The sequence below is a fragment of the Hyperoodon ampullatus genome (assembly GCF_949752795.1).
Source record: "Hyperoodon ampullatus genome assembly, chromosome: 14".
Classification (NCBI taxonomy): domain Eukaryota; kingdom Metazoa; phylum Chordata; class Mammalia; order Artiodactyla; family Ziphiidae; genus Hyperoodon; species Hyperoodon ampullatus.
This window is the reverse complement of record NC_136927.1, coordinates 13393181-13412679: the sequence shown is the minus strand read 5'-3', so window position 1 is coordinate 13412679 and position 19499 is coordinate 13393181. Positions and strand designations below refer to the sequence as shown.

At 41.8% G+C, this 19499-nt stretch overlaps 1 protein-coding gene across 2 annotated transcripts in view; it reads left to right on the top strand.

The window, feature by feature from the left end:
- The window catches only part of PLCB1 (phospholipase C beta 1), a gene marked incomplete at both ends in the record, with an annotated part of 691313 nt that overhangs the window by 536476 nt on the left and 135338 nt on the right, over positions 1 to 19499 (top strand). For both annotated transcript variants that reach the window (XM_079720111.1, XM_079720112.1), the window contains 3 exons: positions 10465 to 10547; positions 16468 to 16552; positions 17991 to 18168. In XM_079720111.1, the coding sequence (XP_079576237.1) occupies positions 10465 to 10547; positions 16468 to 16552; positions 17991 to 18168 (346 nt within the window). The remainder of the gene's footprint in view (positions 1 to 10464; positions 10548 to 16467; positions 16553 to 17990; positions 18169 to 19499) is intronic.

The following is a 19499-nucleotide window of genomic DNA, read 5'->3' as shown; positions in this document are numbered from 1 at the left end:
ACTTTCTTGACCATTATAGTGATCACTATTTTGCTTTTCTTCAGATTTGTACTAGTTTATGTGCAGCTCTAAACAATGTAGTTTCACCACTGTTTTAACTTGATATAAGTGGATTCATGCTGTAGTATGCATTATTTTGTGTTGTGCTTTTTGAACTCCATGTTCTTTGGGAAATTCAACAATATTTTTGCATGTTTCTCTAGCTTCTTTGCTTTCTTGATGATGATGATGATTTTGATATTAATCACCACTATTTAATTATTACATACTATTCCATTCTGTGGAATATTATATAATAGTCAATATAGGAGACTGACTGTTATAATCAGCTTTTGACACATTGATACCTATCAGTCAAAGACCCCTAGGAATACACCAGTGGTCAAAGTTGGCTTTACTGGCTTATGCAACAAAGGAGTACACATGTCATGGGGAACTGTGTTTGTCAGTAAAATTGTATTAGAGAGGATTTACAGGATTTGGCCTGTATTAGGTGATTTGGGTGAGGGTTCAAGGAGACAGGGTTTTGCTATAGGTTGGATGCTGTCAGTAAGCAGAAATAATCATAGAGTTGGGTATCTTGATAAATCCTATCTAGGATGCAAGACTAAAGTGGTAATTAATAAAGAAGCATCAACTACTCTTATTAGTCAGGAAAGAGGGTATATTTGGTCATCTCCCTTCTCTCTCCACCCAATGTTCCATCCTACACCATAAAGGGCCTGACATTCATGCATATGGACACCCAAGCCCAAATATCCAGGTTCTATTCACATTCCCTGCAAAGAGCTGTCCGCAGGAGCTTGGGGTCATTTGGGCTGGGGAAATCTGGTGTCCTAGGTAACTAGAGAGAGGTCTAGAAAGAGGATATGTGGGCTTTTGGGGACATGTTCCCTTGAGTGACTCAGGTTTCTCATCTCTTTGGAAGGGATCACAAAAGAAGGGCCAGAGGATAACTCTAGAGCACAGGGTCCCAAGGCATGAGCCCCATTACCTGGGTTACTTGGGTCTCAGGGCAGTATTGGCTCTGGGTCACTAACTCTTGCCCTAAGTAACCAAGGAAACAGAGCTCAAGTGGGTGGTAGGTAAGGTGGATTGGGGAGAAGGCCATTGAAAATGGGGAGGTCGGAGTGCTGAGAGGCCAGAATATTGGATGAGTTAGATGTTAACATCACCAAGACTGGTGACAAAGCTTTGGATGAAGAAAAAGTGAACCACTTGCCAAAGTCTTTGCTGAAGGAGGGGACATTCAGTAGATGGCAGAACTGAAGAAGTGGTACAAGCTGGTTTGGCTGCTGCATGAAAACTGTGTTTGGTTTTTTTTTTTTTTTCTTTTTTAAGATAAGAAGATTGAAAGGTAATATTTCAGAAGTAGCATTGGGAGCAAAAATATTTCCAATATCCAGCCTTTAGCCCTGGAGCACTTGGGATGTGATAAAATAAACGTCTGTCTTTTGAGAGGGCAGCAAAAAGAAGCAAGATTTTCAAGGGACAGCCAGGTTTCAGTTTAGACAAATGAATTTCCTGATCAAAGATACTATACTTGACAGCAATAAAAATGTGCTCAGAAGGAATATTAGCACCTTAAAATATATTTGCTATGTTGTGAAGTTGACTTTTCATGATTTCTGAAACTTAGGCTATTACACAGCAATTAGTGAAAAATAGCACCCTTCATTAAATTTTACAACAAAGTTTAATATGGAGTTGACCTTAGTTCTGATCAAAATCTTTGTATCTGCTTCTGAAGTTGAGCACTCTTAATGTCATTTGGTTTTTCTTTAATGGAAAATCAATGGGTGACTGTTCCATTTCCATAGTCCCCCACCTTCCCAGCTCCTGCCATGGTCCCTCATCAGCTAAGATACCAGCCCTAACCTATTGGGCTCTTTTAAAAAAGTGGGGGACACACGACCCTTGTGTGGAGTGGATGCAATTTGTGCTCATCCATCTGTTGATGGATGGACAGGGTCCTGGAAAGGGAGACAGCACACCCTGATGGAGCCGTTGCTGAGCTAGGGGACTGATGGCCTTGTGCACACACCCACTGCCAGGAGGGCCACCCACACCCCCACCCACCATCCCCTCAAGAGTCCCTGTGAGGAGCAATTATATTTTCTTAAACATTTATAATCCTCGAGGTTCTTTGATTTCCTTTGGGGGAAGGGGAGACTGTGGGTGGTGGGGGGAGATAAAGCACATTCTAAGCCATACTTATTTTGTGTGAAACTTTGGCTTCTTGGCCTTGGCCATCAAGTCAGCTTAGAGTGACTCTTCCTGTTCACTCGACCGTACAAGTGGTCCTTCAATCACATCTGTGATCCCAGAGTCATGGGCCGATTGAGCATCTATTCCTGGGCTCCGGAAGCACAACTTCCCACCACATACACACACTTGCTGACAGATTTAGGGATGAAAGACTATATCTAGCCCAGAATTCTGCTTCCTCTCACTGCCTGCTGGAATTGGGGTGGGGGGGCGGCCAAAAAAGAGCAGGAAACTCGTAATCCTGGTGGTTGGTTGGTACAGCTTTGCTTCCTGCTATTGTGCATTTGCAGGATAGATAATTCTGGCAGAGATGTGGGTGTGTGTGTGGTGGTGGTGGTGGTGGGTGGGGATGAATGTGAGGACTAGAAATGCCAGCCTGTTTTGTGGACAAATACACAGAGCAGGAATTCTCTGCATCAGGACTAGGACTAGAGTGAGTCAAGGAAGCATCTCTCATGCAAAATTTAAGGAGGTGCTTATTCTCACTGACATATAAATGCAGACTTGGCACCTGAGATTGAGTGTCTCTTTAAATTTTGCACTTTCGCACCTCACTTGCCTCACCCAAGTCCCAGCGCTCTCTGCCTGATTATCAGCAGGCAGTCTGCTTTTCCAGAAACTACTGTGTAAAATGACTTTGTAAGACAGGATGCAAAGAGAAATGGGGGACAAAGCTCCATGTGATCTCTCTCCCCCTCATCACCCCTTTCCCCCTCACTCACATGGCTGGGCTCTGTGTGGTCCCCTGACCATGATAGGTAGGTCCTGCCTCACAGCCTTTGCAAGGTTGCCCCTCTGCCTGAAACACTCTTCCCCCAGGTATCTGCATGGTTCACCCCTTACCTCCTTGAAGCATTTCTCAAATGCCACCTTCTCAAGGAGGCCTCCTGGGACATAATCAATACTGTGACCAGTACTCCCACACTCCTGATAGGCTCCCCACCACTTTATTCCTTCTATTTACCAAGAGGCACTTATCACCTTCTACCACTCTGCTTAATTTACTCAGTTATCATGTTCTTTCTTTATTGTCTGTGTCCTTCTGTCAATAAGAGCATTGAGCTCCACAAAAGACAGGGATCTTTCTTTTGTTCCCTGATCTGTCCCAAGCACTTTAAAAAGAATCTGGCGTATAGCAGGTGCTCAATAAATTTTTAATGACTTTTTCCATCCCCAGAAAAATAGACAAATTATAGTATAGCCTTCATTTTTAGTCTTTCTTGCCTCTGTTCATCAGATAAATGAATTTTGCCTTTCTCCGTTTTTGCTGTGAAATTCCATATATCGGTAGGTGGTGAAAAGATTCTCCCAATGTTTGCCAGTTTGGGCTATCCTATAGATTTGGACCTGATCATCACGGTGTAATCAGACTATATTCTATAGCCACAGCGTGTATTGCAGCAGTAACATAAACCAATTGCAAAATTTCATCATTTTTATGTCACACAGTTCATCTGCTCTGAGTCTATGTAACCTGGAAAGCTTCCATGCGATCTATGATAAATCCCCAAAAGCAAAAGTTCTTGTTGGCATTTACTGCCTGTTTATTCTTGGGCCAAAATAAAAAATTGTGTTCTGGGAAAACAGACGTGCTATAATTCAGCCTCTTTATGGAAGATTTTTTATTTTTCACTCTGGATTTATTTATTATATACCCCATATATCGGCTCTTCACTTTCTTTGCCTCATTGCCTGAGCCTTTCCGATGGTCATGACATACAACAGTTCGCCACGTGGTCTGCAGACTCTCTGCTTCCACTCAGTCTCCTCCGCCCCACACCCATCCCCACCCACCTTCTCCATCCCCGAGCTGCTCCTTTCTCTCACCCCTCAGGCAGCTCCTTTGCAACCAGCAATTGCATAAGATGGAAAACTGAGTAAAGTGATGAAATACATAATTTAAATATATTAAATTTGAGTATGTGGTTAAATGGAGCATTTCTGAAAATAAAGTGTCATTCTCTGAGAGAGTAATAATTTAGGATGCAATTTAACTGCCACATACATGCTCACATAAAATGGATATCCAAATACACCCTGCTGTTGTCCGTCAAGGGTAAAAGATTTCAAGGGCAGTTTTTCCCCCTGGAGGTTAGTAACTGAGCCATATGGTTTATAGATTATTGGATCCAGTGTTAGAGGTCTCTGAAAAAATGATTTGGGCTTAATGAGGAGCAGTCGAGCAGTCAGGTACTTTCAAATCCATTGTCCACTGAGGACAGCTTATGTAAAAGAACCAAACTTAAAACCTAGACTAGCCTTATCCTCAGTGATGAGGTGCTCCATGCAAAGTATTAGAAAGGTATGAAAAACCAAAAGGGAACTTCCAGAGTTTTCAGGTACTCCCAGCTAAAATTGTTAGATAAAATTCAGTAAATGTTTTCTTTAAATGTTCCAAAAGCTTTCCTAAGCTGGTGACTAGAGTTGTGGTAGAGATGGGGGGAGGGAGGAGGGAGAGGCTGGGAAGGAAAGAGAGAAAGGAGACCATAGAAGTTTAGAATGCAGCTCTAGGGCTGATGGCCAGGGTTCCAGTACCAGCACTGACTGGCTGCAAGGCCAGGAGAAGCTCCCTTACAGGCCGAGCCTCTTGTTCTAAGCCATGTCTGTATATTAAGTAGGGTCGCTGCATGCTGTTGTTCTAAGCATTCAGTGAGCTTACTTAATATACAGACATGGCTTAGAACAGTGCATGACATGCAGTGAGTACTCTATAAATGTTAGCTACTGATATTATAATTGAAAAATTTAAAGCCACACTTTAGCTTTCCTTCTAGAAATATAATGGTAGGGTATTATATATGCAAGGAGTTGTTAAGTCAGGGTGAGGGCAGGGAGTTGAATGAAGTCATTTGTAAAGCTGCCATGGTAGAGGATGTGGGTGACACCCAGACACAACCCCTGGCATCCACTTTACCTCTAGGAAGAGGCCAGAAGCCCAAACCATGTGACAAATGAAAACACAGCCCAGCCTTGGTAAGAGGCCCAGTGGGAGCTGAGAAGAGTGTAACCAGTGAGCTTGGAGGTTTCATTGCAAACATGGGGTCCTTGGTCAAGTGCACAAGACCAAACATGTACAATGTCAGAGGTAGGAAAAGGGAAGAAATACGATACCTCAGTCAAGAAACTCTAGGAACCCCAGAACCCAGTGGCAGTTCAGGGTACACCAGCATCCCTGCTGTGGGAAGAGAGAACCGCACCCAGAGAGTTAGGAAGACAGGTAGGGGCACGAACTCTCTACAGATGTCTGTAAGAGGAGGCCCAGAAAAACATGGACATTTCATTGGCTAAAGATAAAGAGAGATAGGCCCTTGGGTTTTCACTCACCTTCAGGCCTGACTCTCACTGGCCCAAACGGTGATGGGGCGGGTCTATGATCAACATTCATTATTAACAGCAACTGGAGCAGTATGCATATAGCCAAAGTTGTCAAAGTCTAATTACACTATCATTTGAAAGACTTTTTAAAATTTAAGACTTGATCGATTGGAAATTTTGCCCAAGAAATTATTAAAGTTAACCGGGCTATTGAGTATGGAATCAACATTCAAATTTCTGTCATACAAAATTACATTTACCTTTGGTTACAGTCAAATTTTAAGATTTGCTTAGGCCAATGATCAGACCTATCCAGGGGCTGATAACCTATCTTCTGCAGCCCACATTCAGCCTGTCACTTGCTTTCGTAAATTCAGTTTTGTTGGAACATAGGCACATCCACATGTTTGCATATTATCTGTGGCCACTTTGGAGTTACAAAGGCAGAGTTGAATATTTGCCACAGAAACCATATAGCCCACAAAACCTAAAATACTCACCACCTGGCCCTTTATGGAAGAAATGTGCTGTCCTCTGAAAGAGTCAGTAGAGAAATAAATGGGGACACAAGTAGGCAGACTGTGTCTCTCTTCTATTAATGATTTTAAGAGTCCATTTATTCATTTGGAAATATTTAGTGAGCAGCTATAATGCTCCATAGTAGTTTCTACATCCTAGGGGCAGAGCAATGGAGAAAACTGAGTTCTTACCCTCAAAAAGCTTATATTCTAGTGTGGAGAAATAGACCAAAATAAACACACCACATGGCACGTGGAAATATCCCTTTAAGACAATGTTAATCAGTATTGAAGGCAAAGAAGGGTTAGAGGTATGCTATTTTCAGCAGGATGCTGGGAGAAGACCCTGGTGATGTGTCATTTAAGCAGAGATCACCACCCCTCAAAATTAAGGAAGTAAGCCTTGCTGTCAGATAAGAGTATTCCTGAAAGAAGTAACAAGGATAAACAAAAAAATGAGAGATGAACAAAGAGATGAAGTAGTGCTTGGTCTATTGGAGGGAAAGCAAGAATGTCAGTGGACTGTAGCAGTGTGAGCAATGAAAAGGATGTATTTAGTGAGATCTCATAAAGAACTTGGATTTCACTCTGTGAAATTGGAGGCCATTGAGAGTTTACTCCAAAGGAATGAAATAGAAATCATCTGACTCATGTTTAGGAGCAATCACTCTGGCTGTGGTAGGCAGTACAGAAGGCAAACATAGAAGCAGCTAAAAGCTTTATTAGTCAGCCTCCACTAGGTTTTGCTGCAAAAACTAGAAACTCCAGAATCTCAGTGGTTTAGAACCACACAGGTTGATTTCTTGCTCAGGTTAGATGTTGACTGTTGCTGCCATCAATATTGTCTGCAATCCATACAGAAAGAACAGCCCCAATATGTGATATCACCAGGCTCACAGCAGTGGGGAAAGAAAGGTGACAGAACCCAAGATGGCTCTTGAAGACTCTGCTCAAAAGAACGATGTGCCATTTTCACATGCATTTCAGCAACCAAAACAAAACACAGGGCCATGCCTGTGGTCAACAGATCCCACAGGAAGGATAGTGAATATGTGGGAATGACAACAGAATCTATCCCAGAAGTTACTGCAAGGGTTTTTGGGTCAGGATGATAGAGGTGGAGGTGCTGCTACGTGGTTATATTCTGATTATATTTTGGACAGGATTACAGATGAATTGAAATATGTTATAATAAGAGGAATCAAGAATGGCTCTCATGTGTTTTGCCAGTAGCAAATAAAACAGGGCCAAATGTAGGAAATAAACAAAATCTAGCCCCACTTTTCTCCCCATACTTACTACCCACTTCCTTTAGATATCTATTTGCAATTATTTTATTTTTTTAATCAAAGTAGAATTGATGTAAAATGTTGTGCCAATTTCTGCTGTACAGCAAAGTCAGCAAAGATACTCAGTTTTATACATATATACATTTTTTTAATATTCTTTTCCATTAGCGTTTATCCCAGGAGATTGGACATGGTTCCTTGTGCTCTACAGTAGAACCTTATTGTTTATCCATTCTCTATATATAATAGTTTGTATCTGCTAATCCCAAACTCCAATCCATCCCTCCCCCACCTACCTCCCCCTTGTCAACCACAAGTCTGTTCTCTATGTCTGTGAGTCTGTTTCTGTTTTGTAGATAGGTTCAATTGTGCCATATTTTAGATTCCACATGTAAGTGATATCATATGGTATTTGTCTTTCTCTTTCTGACTTACTTAGTATGATAATCTCTAGTTGCATCCTATGTTGCTGCAAATGGCATTATTTTGTTCTTTTTTTATGGCTGAGTAATACCTCATTGTATATATGTACCACACCTTCTTTATCCATTCATCTGTTGATGGACATTTAGGTTGTTTCCATGTTTTGGCTACTGTGAATAATTCTGTGCAATTCTTTTGAGGGCTTTGATCTTAGTTGGTTAAGGTCATTAGCTGCATGGGAGTTACTGAAATGGTTAAGGGAATAAACTCTAGAGTCAGACAAATTTTCCTGGGGTTTCCTGGACTCTCCTCTCTGTGACCCTGGGCAAATTGGTTAATATCTCTGAGTTTCCATTTTATAATCTGTGAGATGACAGATAATATTTTCCTTAGGGAATGTTTATAGCAGGAGATAAGATCTGTATCTGGAATGCAAATGCTCATTTAATGGCAGCTCTTGTTTGTATTAGTTGGGTTTAGGGTGAATGGGGAGGGGGCACCAGCAAGCTGAGTAACCTTAGTTGTTTTGAGAATATCTGCCCGTCACGAGCTGTGTCCTTTACCTCCTCTCTCTGCATCCTTGTAACAGGATTGTGGAATGAGGCTTATCACTCTTACTTTACAGGCCAGCAAGCCAAGTGCACATAGGCATTAAGTTATTTTTCTTAAGGTCACACAGCTTGTAAGGATAAGAAGGATTCAAACACAAGCCTGTTGGATTCCAAAGCCTGTACTCAAAAAAATCAAATAAAGAGTTTAAAATTTGGGCATAGCTTACTATTTATAGTGTACTTATTTTTGATGGTATCAACTATCATAATGGATGAAAGGCAATCTGTGGATTCACTTTTAAGAAACAGTGAGTGATTCTTTTGCTCTGTGCAGGCAAATCCTTCTTAGAGGATATATGCAAATGTAGTACAGAATTAGAAAGCCTTATTTATACTCTGGGGCTGGAGAAATAGCTTTCTGGCATGGATAGAAAGCAAACTACGAATTGTTTAAGGAAGGTAGAGAAGATGATGGAAAAGCCTCAGGCATAAGGGATCAGAGTGAAAATTCCTACTTGAGAGGAGAAGATGTAAAGAATAAATGTAACTAAAAAACAAAAAAAATGGATGTGAAGCCACAGGAGTATTGGCATTGATATAAGTAAAAATAAATGAGATCATCCTTTAATACCAGTTCAATAAGGAAAACATTTTGAAAAACTAATGCCCAAAGCTGGTGAATGAATATTCATTGAAATCTGGTCCTTAATATATTACTCTAGGCAATCTAAGATGAAAAGTAATTTGGAGAAACACAGGAGACTGTAAAAATATTCCTATTCTTTAATTTAATAGTTCCCCTTCTAAGAATTCATTCCCTGAAAATAATTCAAAATATCAGGGAAAAAAATGAAGAGGTTCTTTGGAGAGTTATTTGAATGATAGCTCTTAAAATATGTCTGTCCAACAATTGGGTAGTGGTTAAATCAGTTATGATACTGCCACTCCCTAGAATTTTATACAGATACTAAAACTATGACCTATACATTTTTTTCTAAATACAGATTGAGGGATGAAGTACTGGCACATGTTACAGCATGGATGAACCCTGAAAGCAGGCTCAATGAAAGATGTCAGACATAAAAGGCCACATATTGTATGATTCCATTTATTTGAAATGTTAGGAATAAACAAATCTATGGAGACAGAAAGTAGATTAGTGGTTGCCTAGGTCTGAGTCTGTGGGGTGGGTTTGGGGAAATGGGGAGTGACTGTTAATGGGGATATGGCTTTTGGAGGGGTGCTAAATATGTCCTGACTTAGACTGGGGTGATGGTTGCACAACCCTGTGAATATTAAAAACCATTTAGCTGTACACTTTAAAAGGGGGAATTAGATCTCTTAACGATGGTTAAAAATACAAATAGAGTATTTACTGTAATTAAAACTACGTTATACAGATATACGAAAAACAAACTAGAAATAAATATAACCAAATGCCAGCAGTGGTTTGATTCAAAGGGTGAATTTAAATTATTTATTTTTGCTGTGTTGGGTCTTGGTTTCTGTGGGAGGGCCTTCTCTAGTTGTGGCAAGCGGGGGCCGCTCTTCATCGCGGTGCGCGGGCCTCTCACTGTCGCGGCCTCTCTTGTTGCGGAGCACAGGCTCCAGACGCGCAGGCTCAGTAGTTGTGGCTCACGGGCCTAGTTGCTCCGCAGCATGTGGGATCCTCCCAGACCAGGTCTCAAACATGTGTCCCCTGCATTAGCAGGCAGATTCTCAACCACTGCGCCACTAGGGAAGCCCCTCAAAGGGTGAATTTATGGGTGAAAAATGTTGCCTTCTCTTGTCCAAAATTTTTATAGTATGATCTGATTTCTTTCATTATAAAAAAAAAAGTAGATATAATTACCAAAGAGAACCATTCACCCTCACAGTTATGACTCCCCCTCCACCCAAATCCAGTTTTCTTTCTTTTATCTTCCTAAATCAAGAGTAAGAAAATTTATAATCCAGTAGCCTGCAAACCGCTTCCATTTTAGGCCATTTGATAAAATTCTATGAATGAAAAAGACAGTGATATTAAAGAGTAGAACCCAAAAGAAAAAACTATACACATTAAAATTCTGTCTTACTGAATATAGGTGTTCTCATTTTTAGGAAGTGATAGAAGCCATTGCTGAGTGTGCATTTAAGACTTCACCTTTTCCAATTCTGCTTTCATTTGAGAACCACGTGGATTCGTAAGTATTCAGCACATTCAATAGGGAGTCTTTTCCCCAAATAGGGCATGTTTAGTCATTGTTCATCAGATATAAGATTATTTGATGTTACTAATGGTGTTCCTCAATTATGCTATATATTAAGTGGCATGTGTTCATCTGTATATAATTGAATCCATTCATTTAAATCTCGTTAACATTAAAAAGATCCACTGGACTTGTGGAATCTATTTTCATGCCATGGTAGGATTTAAATTAAGGACTCCTCTTTTTACAATGGAGTGAAACCCATTTCCTTGTATCATAGGTGTGTCTATTTCAGGGGACCACTTTTATAATCCTCCTTCATTTGCTTCTTCTATTGTGTGCAGATTCATAGTCAGTTTTACCACCCTAAAATGGCCAGTTCTGTACATGCTGGAGCTGGCGTAGAGAAAGCTAAATAAATTAAAGAAATTATATTCTGCCACTTTGAACTTACATAGAACTCAGACCATCAAATTCTCCCTCCTTCCTGTTTTCGTTGGTTTCCCCTGTTTGTTAGTATTTGTAAATATGTTCCTATTTCAAAATAGCCTACACTTTTTGCTGAGCTACACAAAGAATAGGTAATTTTGACTTAACTCTTATACTCATTTTATGACAAAGGATCAGAGTAAGACACATCTACATCAAACACGTGGATGTTAGTTTATCATATACTTATTCCATCTAAAGAGCCTCAACATGAAAGATTCTCATCTATTACTGAATCAAAGTTCAAGAAACTAAAATTCTAGTCCCTGGAATTAATGTCTGAAGACTATGCAGTAGTGACCATCACTGCTCAAAAGAGTATTTGGTACCGCAAAAAGAAAAAGAGTATTTGGGAAGTCCTTTGTTTCATGCAACCACCTAAGCCAGTTTTCTCAACTAAAAGCCTTCAATACCTATCCTAATTTGGCTCACAAGTTCCTTAGATCCTTTTTTATCCTCCTTCCTATCAAAAATCTTTCCCAGGTCACTGATTCCCTTTGTCCAACTAATTTGCAACACATGCTTCAATTCACTAATTCTTAAAGGATTTACTAAACCTTAAAGAACCAGTTAGGTAGTGACCAAATTTCAGCTTGAGGAATTTCAAAGTAGTTCAATGTAATCATTTGTTAATGTATATGTGTAGACATATACCTTATTTTGAAGTAACCAAATTATAACTATCTGTATTTCTAGCTTGCCCTCAGGAAATTCATACTACATTTACCAGCTCATGACTCTGTTTCATTAGGAAACAATCATCCAGTGAATAATGTAATCATTTGGCATATAGTTTTTCTACCACTTCTGAGGGCCAACTGAAGAGACAAGAATTTATCCTGTTTCACTACTATGTCTTTTCTAATTAAAGGGAGAACCTCTTTAGGTACTGTATTTAGTACTTCGTTTGCTGTGACAGCTCTGATTTGCATGTGACTTTCCTCATCTCGGCCTGTCCATTTGTAACTGGGCTCTACAACGCCTTAGCACCTTTTTTTCAGGCACTCTAGTTCCTAGACAATCAGTCATTTCCTTTTTGGAGAAATATCTCCAAATCTAGCACATTTATTTTTTTCAAGAAATGTTTCTATATAAATTAGACAAAATGAAAAACTCTGCTTCCATTCTTGATAGGCATACCCGCTACATTGGACTCTGCCATGTATCCAGAGAGGTATCAAGAGCCACCACTACCACAAACATAATGACAGCTAATATTTATTGAATGTATATTATGTGCTGAGCAACGTTCCAAGCATAAGCTCATGTAACCCTCACCACAAAGCCAGGTGCCCCTAAGAATAAATATTATTACTATCATCACTATTTTACAAATGATGAAACTGAATCCCAAAGAGAGTGAGTTACTTCCCCAAGGTCATGCAGCTAAAATGTGGCAGGGGTTCAAAGCTAGCTAGTACGGCTTCAAAACTCATCTGTTTAACCAACTCCATCCCCCACACCTAAACAAAAACATCACAGCCTTCCAAACATCGAATTAAGAAAACCAGAGCATCCCACAAGGCAACTGCCTGTGAGTGGTCACATTTTTGTTGCTCGTGACCCTTAACCACAGCATCTTTTTTTCAGTCTTCAGCCTCAATGCTACAGAGAGCCAAACTGAGCATGAAAACTAAATCCACATTGAACACAAAATCAAAAAAGATTGTACCATAATACAGCCCTTTCTGGTTTAAAAGTGAGAAATTTAGCTGTTAAAAGTTCATTAATAATGCATGAATACAAAAGGAAACAGGATAACAACCTTCCCTGGATGCCATGATATTGATCCCGAACCACTGAGATAACCGAATGGCAGTGAAATACTGAGATACTGAATTCTATTGTGGAAGGAAGTTTTTGCTTCCTATTTCCATTGTCCTTGAGCCTCACACACATATCAACATCATTCAACTACAATTCTACCCTGGGTGGACTATCACACACCCAAAGAAAACCTGCAAGCTTTTCCTTTGCTGGTAAAACCCTGTGCTTGATGTGCAGGCCATCCCACCTCATTGCTGAAAGAACCCGTGGCAGACACCATTCATCAGCAACAGCAGTCTTCCCCACGAAACTAGATACACCCTCAGAATCCTACCCGACACGGTCACAGCCCCCAAAATATCTGAAACCTATATGTTACCTCTAGCAGCAGTTCTTTTTTTTCTCCTTTGTGCTGTGTATACAAAATACCAGATTCAGAACCCTGGCCCCAGCCCACTTGAGCCGTACTCCAAAACAAACCCACACTGGAAGAAAGGAAGAAAACCTCTTAATTTTCTGGTTCTCTCTCCAAATATTTGAAATCACCTATCCATGGACAACAAGGAGAAAGCTGCCATGAGCCACTGGTGACTTATCCTTCTCCACCTGCTACATCAGAATCCCATAAAATGCAGATTCCTGAGCTTCACCCCCATACTTTATTTGAATTTCTGCAAATAAAATTTGTTTAAGTCCTAATTAACTGATGGGACACCTAGTTTGTGAACTAGCATTTTCACTAAAGGAGTTCTCCACTGAATTCAAGTGCAGAAACCACTAGCTCTGGTTCAGCCACAGAGAATGTGAGATTTTGGACAGGTTCCTTAATAGCCGTGAGTTGTAGATCCCTCATCTATAGAGAAGGAGGTTGGTTTAGTTCAACTTGGAAGATGTGGCCCTGTTCCTTGGTCAGAAAACTGAACACTTTGCCAGGTGTTTAAATGTGTCCAGATGGGTCTGCTGTGGCCTGAAGCTCAAAATGTATTTGTGAATATTTTCCTCTCGCTTCATCTCCATGGTAGCTGATGTTGATGTTCCAAATGCTTCAGGAGTTTTTTTTTTTGCTCTCTCGTGGCCAATGCAATGTCTTGTTTCTGCAGTTCTGGCCCCACAATGAAAGTCGTTTTGTTTTCCTCTGACTTTTTCTATTCAGTTTGCTCTCTGCTCTGATTCAGTTCCCTGTCAGGTGGGCATGTGTGTTTGTGGAGAATACGAAGAGTTTGATTATCAAATAGCACATTTTCCTTTCTCCTTGGACACCTGCCTCTTGCTCTCTCCAACTCGGTGATGCTGAAGCAGGTTTTTTTAGAAGTCTAGGTCAGACACAGATGCTTGCTCTTCAAAGTGGCATTGATCCATCGACCCGCAGCATCTGCGTGACGGGGAGCTTGTTAGAAATGCAGTCTCGAGCCCCACCTCAGACTTTGCCTTGGAATCTTCATTTTCTTAAGACCCCAGGTGATTTGGTGAAGTGTCAGAGCACAGTTGTAAACACCAGAGACCATTAACCACCTGCCTCAGAATTACTCACAGGCTTGTTACAAATGCAGGTTCCAGGGCTCTGCTCCCAGCTCAGTGTATCAGGGGATTGGGCACAGGGCCCTGCCACATGCAGCATTAACAGCCCAGGTGATTCTTTAGTGGAATTGAGTAAGATTTTGCTCCAGCAAAATCCTTCAGGGCCTGATTTGGGGACAGCTTGACAGAGGACAGAGGACTCTGCCTGTCACCTGATTAGGGACACCTGGAACACCACCCCGAAATCCCTCTACTGGTGAGCCTATGGCTCCACTAGAAGTCCTGAAAGCAGGGTGTTGGGGTACAATCCATGGAAGTGAAATGGGAGGGTTGGACAATTTCTTTTGTGCAACCTGGAAAGTGTAGGCCCAGCACAAATGGATTTGTCTCAGCTACAGACACAGAGATCACTGGCTTGGTGGAGCCCCAGGGCCAGCTGTCTTTTGAGCAAGGGTGTCTGAATTGTGGACGCCCAGGGCTGCTCTGCTAAATCAGTCACTTTTCTGCTTGTTCCCTAACTATAACACGTCATTCCTAAACAGCCAGTCCCAGTGCTTTCCAGGATCCGATCTCCAATTGGTAGGTTTTCCTCCCTCGGTCATACTGCTGGGGAAAGCTGCAGGATATTCTGAGGGCTACATGAGCTGCCCAGTAAAATCTCTTACAGGTCAAAAAAGGCATGATGAGAATTTGGGAGTTTGTCATGTAGGTCTTCTCTGAATCTTTCCTTTGCCTCCCCTTGCAGTTCCAAGAAAGCAGTGACCTTGGGCTCATATTTGAAGCCCAGAGAATTCATCTGATCCCAAAAATATATGTTTTTTTTAAAAGGGTGATATAAATAGTGCTTTTCCCTGTAGACCATCGCAGTATGATTTGAAACCACAAAGCACCCCCCTTCCCAGGAAAAAACAGTTCACGATCCAGGTTTAACAGTCATGGTAGGAGGAATGAAAATAAGAATCACATTTTATAATCGATTTGAATTGTAGTTAAGAAGGATTTTTATCACTTACGTATTCTTACTACCGTCCCAGTTCTGCTGAAACGTATTAACATTGCAGCACATAGAGACAACTATTGGAAATCAAGTCTGACAGCCTACAGGTCAAAATCACAGTCCATAAAACCCGATGGAATTGGATACCTTTATAATGATATTTAACATCCTACAGAATGAGAATTGCTTTTTTAAAAGGTCAAGGGAAGCAGGAGTTTTGAAAGACTAAGGAAGTTCCCTTATATCAACTGTGTTTACATGTGAGCAGACACTCGTTTGTCTGGTCTAGCTGGCGGAGGCTGCCTTGCATCTCTAGGATCAATCATCTTACATTTCAAAGTGTTTTCATCTATTACTTCACTTCATCTTCTCAGCATCCTCTGCCCCTTTCCAAGAATAATTACTTTCCTCTGCGTTTTATAGATCCCGAGTGGTTGAGAGCCTGGAGCTCAGCTCAGTGAACCCAGCAGCTCCAACCTTTTCCAATCAAACCAGGTTCCTACTGGCACCTCATCAGGCTAATACCACCTTTGCTTCCCTCTAGTGCACAAAAGGGCTGCAGACACCCTTCCCCAAGGTGCCTGCGTCTCTTGTCTTTCCTCCAGGGCCCCCTCCCAAGTGGACACACTTCTGCCTGTCAGCCTTTTCTCGTCTGCATTTTGAGATTCTCTCTCCCTCTCTCTGTCCAGCTCCCTCTCCTCTCTCCCCTCACCTCCTTGTAAACACTTCTTTGCAGTGCAGCTCTGTCCGTTAGACACATTTCACCCAAGAATTCACGTAGAGTTGAACGAGTTCCACCCCCCAAGTATCTGGCACTTGACTTAGAATCAGGACCTTAAGCAAAAGGGACTGAGTCTCTAAATCTGCGACATTCAAACCTCCAGTGACAGGCAGGTGACCTTCTATCCTCTCCATCTACGTCCATGCCGCTCAGCTTTGCGAAGAGCCTCCTCTGCCCACTTGTGTGTGGCATTCAAATCCACACAAGTCAGAATTGTAAACAGGGATTTAGAATAATAAAGACAATCCTGACAGGTAGGAGGAGGAAATGACCTCTCTCTGTAACTGATAACACAACGTCATCCTGTCCGGCCTCTTTGAATAACCTTCTTGCTTCCTTGCTTTCCTTCTCTCTCCCCTCAGCCCAAAACAGCAGGCCAAGATGGCAGAGTATTGCCGGCTGATCTTCGGGGATGCCCTTCTCATGGAGCCCCTGGAAAAGTACCCAGTAAGCAGTTTTGATGCTCATCCCGAAGGAATGCACACCTTCTTTATGATTGGATTAGGGAGAGACTTCCTTACATTCTTTCCATGTTTATGTTTCTTGGTATGAGTTGACAATGAGCCCTCTGACCAGTGGAGGCCGGCAGGGACCTCCTGAGGGGGACAGACCTGCATCTGTCCTCTTCCTCTGCCCACAGCTTTCTCCCTCCCTCACTCCCCGATGTGAGCCAGTCAGGACTGCAGAATTCCCACAACCACAATCAGCCCACAGAGGGAGTCCCAAGGGACAGGCTCTGGCCACCTCCCAGGGAACCTCATCACACCCCTTTGAAAGAAATGGGTCAGCAAAATGGGACATTGAAGGTGGCACAATGACATTCTGGCCTACCCCTGCTGGCCACCCCTCACTTCCTTGCACTCTCCCAGCTGAATCCAGACCTCCTATTGCCGTGGTAACAATCCTTGCTTTGAGAAGGAAAGCAGCAGAAAGATCGTCAAGTAGCCTCTTCCTTCTTCAACGCTTTCCCCAGTCTCCACACATCCTTGCATGATTTCATATCAGTCCCTGGACTGGTTGCAAGTGAAGAATAGAGGGCCTGCTTACAGGAGTTCATAGATTTCTAAAAATAACCTGTTTTGCGACTTGCATACATGCTGTCTGTTACAATATATAACCTTCTCAAGGGAAATTGATTTTCCCATAGATGTACAAGCTGGACACACCAGAAAGAAGGCTTGCAAATAGCTTGAATCTCAGGGCAGCCAGGAAATCTAAAGCCACCTGGTCCACTTCTGCTGATGCCAAGAAGATGTGCCACTTAACTACCTCATGCCAGGATGAGGATTTTGCTGTTTGCAAACTGCATCTGAAAAGTTGATTCTAAGGGCTTGCCTGGAAACACCTGCCTGTCTTTACCATCCTCCTGGCAGATGCCACACTCTAACTGGCTTCCATCCTTTGAAAATCCAAGCCAAGGCTGTCCTATCTGTACTAAATCACGATGGTTGGATTCAGAGGGTCCATCAGAAAACTCATGAAACTTTAGGTTAACATGCCAAATCACCCAGTACATTTCTGTGGTGTTATTCATGTAGATTTCTCATGGAAAAATAATTACAGTACAGTAATTAAAATATACCTTTCATGTGAAAAAAGCAAGAACTATGAACTAGCCCCTACATAAGACACCCTTAGAGCAACTTAATGAGCTGTGTTGAGGTAGTAAAGAATAATCTAGAAGCCCTTGGTATCTAATGCAGTCCTGGGAGTTTGTTTTGGGGAAGGAACTTGAAAGGAAGGGACAGTGTTTTTTTTTTTTTTTTTGCGGTATGCGGGCGGGCCTCTCACTGCTGTGGCCTCTCCCGCCGTGGAGCACAGGCTCCGGACGCGCAGGCTCAGCGGGGACAGTGTTTTTAAAGAATGTGTCTTTTCTTTCCATTAGCTGGAATCTGGAGTTCCTCTTCCAAGCCCTCTGGACTTAATGTACAAAATTTTGGTGAAAAATAAGAAGAAATCCCACAAATCGTCAGAAGGAAGTGGCAAAAAGAAGCTCTCAGAACAAACCTCCAACACGTACAGCGACTCCTCCAGTGTGTTTGAGCCCTCGTCCCCAGGAGCTGGTGAGGGGCTGGTGGGCTCTCATTCCCCTATTATGTATGGATTTAAGAATTGCTGCCCTGGAATTAACTTAGAAGGACTTTTAACATTTCTACCTGGCACAGTTTTAGAACGTGTTGTTTTTTTGACTTCTGTTATAAACCTGGAGGCTTAAAACTACACAAACATATGAACACCCAGTTCTGCAGGACAGAAGGCTCACATGGCCCCACTGGGCTAAACTCTAGGTGTCAGCAGGGATGCTTTCGTTTCTGGAGGCTCTAGGCAATATTATTCCCTGCATTTCCAGCTCCTAGAGGCCACCCACATTCATTGGCTTGTGGCCCCCTTCCTCCAGCTTCAAGCCAGGAATGTCCCATCTCACTTCTTCTGTCATCGTATTTCCCTTGGACCACAGCTGGAAAAGGTCCTTTGCTTTTCAGAACTCATGTCTTTCCATTGGGCCCATCCAGATAATCTAGAGTAATCTCTTGCATTTCAAGGTCCTTAACTTAATCTCATCTGCAAAGTCCCTCTTGAAGTGTATTCACAGGACACAAGAGATATTCATAGGACATGGGCATTTTGGGGAGGCCATAATTCTGGCTACCACATAAGCCAAATAATCTTTGGAGTGACCATGTTATTTTAAGCTTCTCAAGGGAAGGGATCCCTTGACATTAACCACAAGTCTGGACACAAGATATTCATCAAATGGATTCTCATTGATGATGTGCTGAAGAGTTCTGGGCCATTCAACTTATCCATATTCTACAGAGCTCTTTTAAAATGTGAAATGGTAAAGTTACTTGAATTATCTATCAAAGCTACTAGGTGATATTTACTGTCACTAATTTTTGGTTTAGATTTAAGTTGAAATAGATTTTTGTGATTGATGAGAAAAGAATTCAAAGTGGTCACCCATTTCCTTTGAATTATTTGTCATTTAGTCTAAGTTCTTTTCCAACTCTAGTCAGTGTCTTGGCAATCTTAAAAGTGCATTACAGATACGTTCACCCTGATTCGAGGGTGAACAAGTAAAGGAAACTTTAAGCATAAATCTAGAAAGTTCTTTAATAAAAAGTTTAGCTAACCTTGGAATAATCATTTTGGAAAACTGTTTGGCAGCATCTACAAAAGCTAAGCTGAACATATGCATATGAACCCCCTCTGCCCCAGAGAATTCTATTCCTAGGTATATACCCAACAGAAATGCATGTAGATGTTCACCAAGAGACATTGGTGAAGAATTGCTTAAAGCAGCACTATTCAGAATAGCCCATCAACAGATAAATACAGGGCTTCCCTGGTGGCGCAGTGGTTGAGAGTCCACCTGCTGATGCAGGGGACGTGG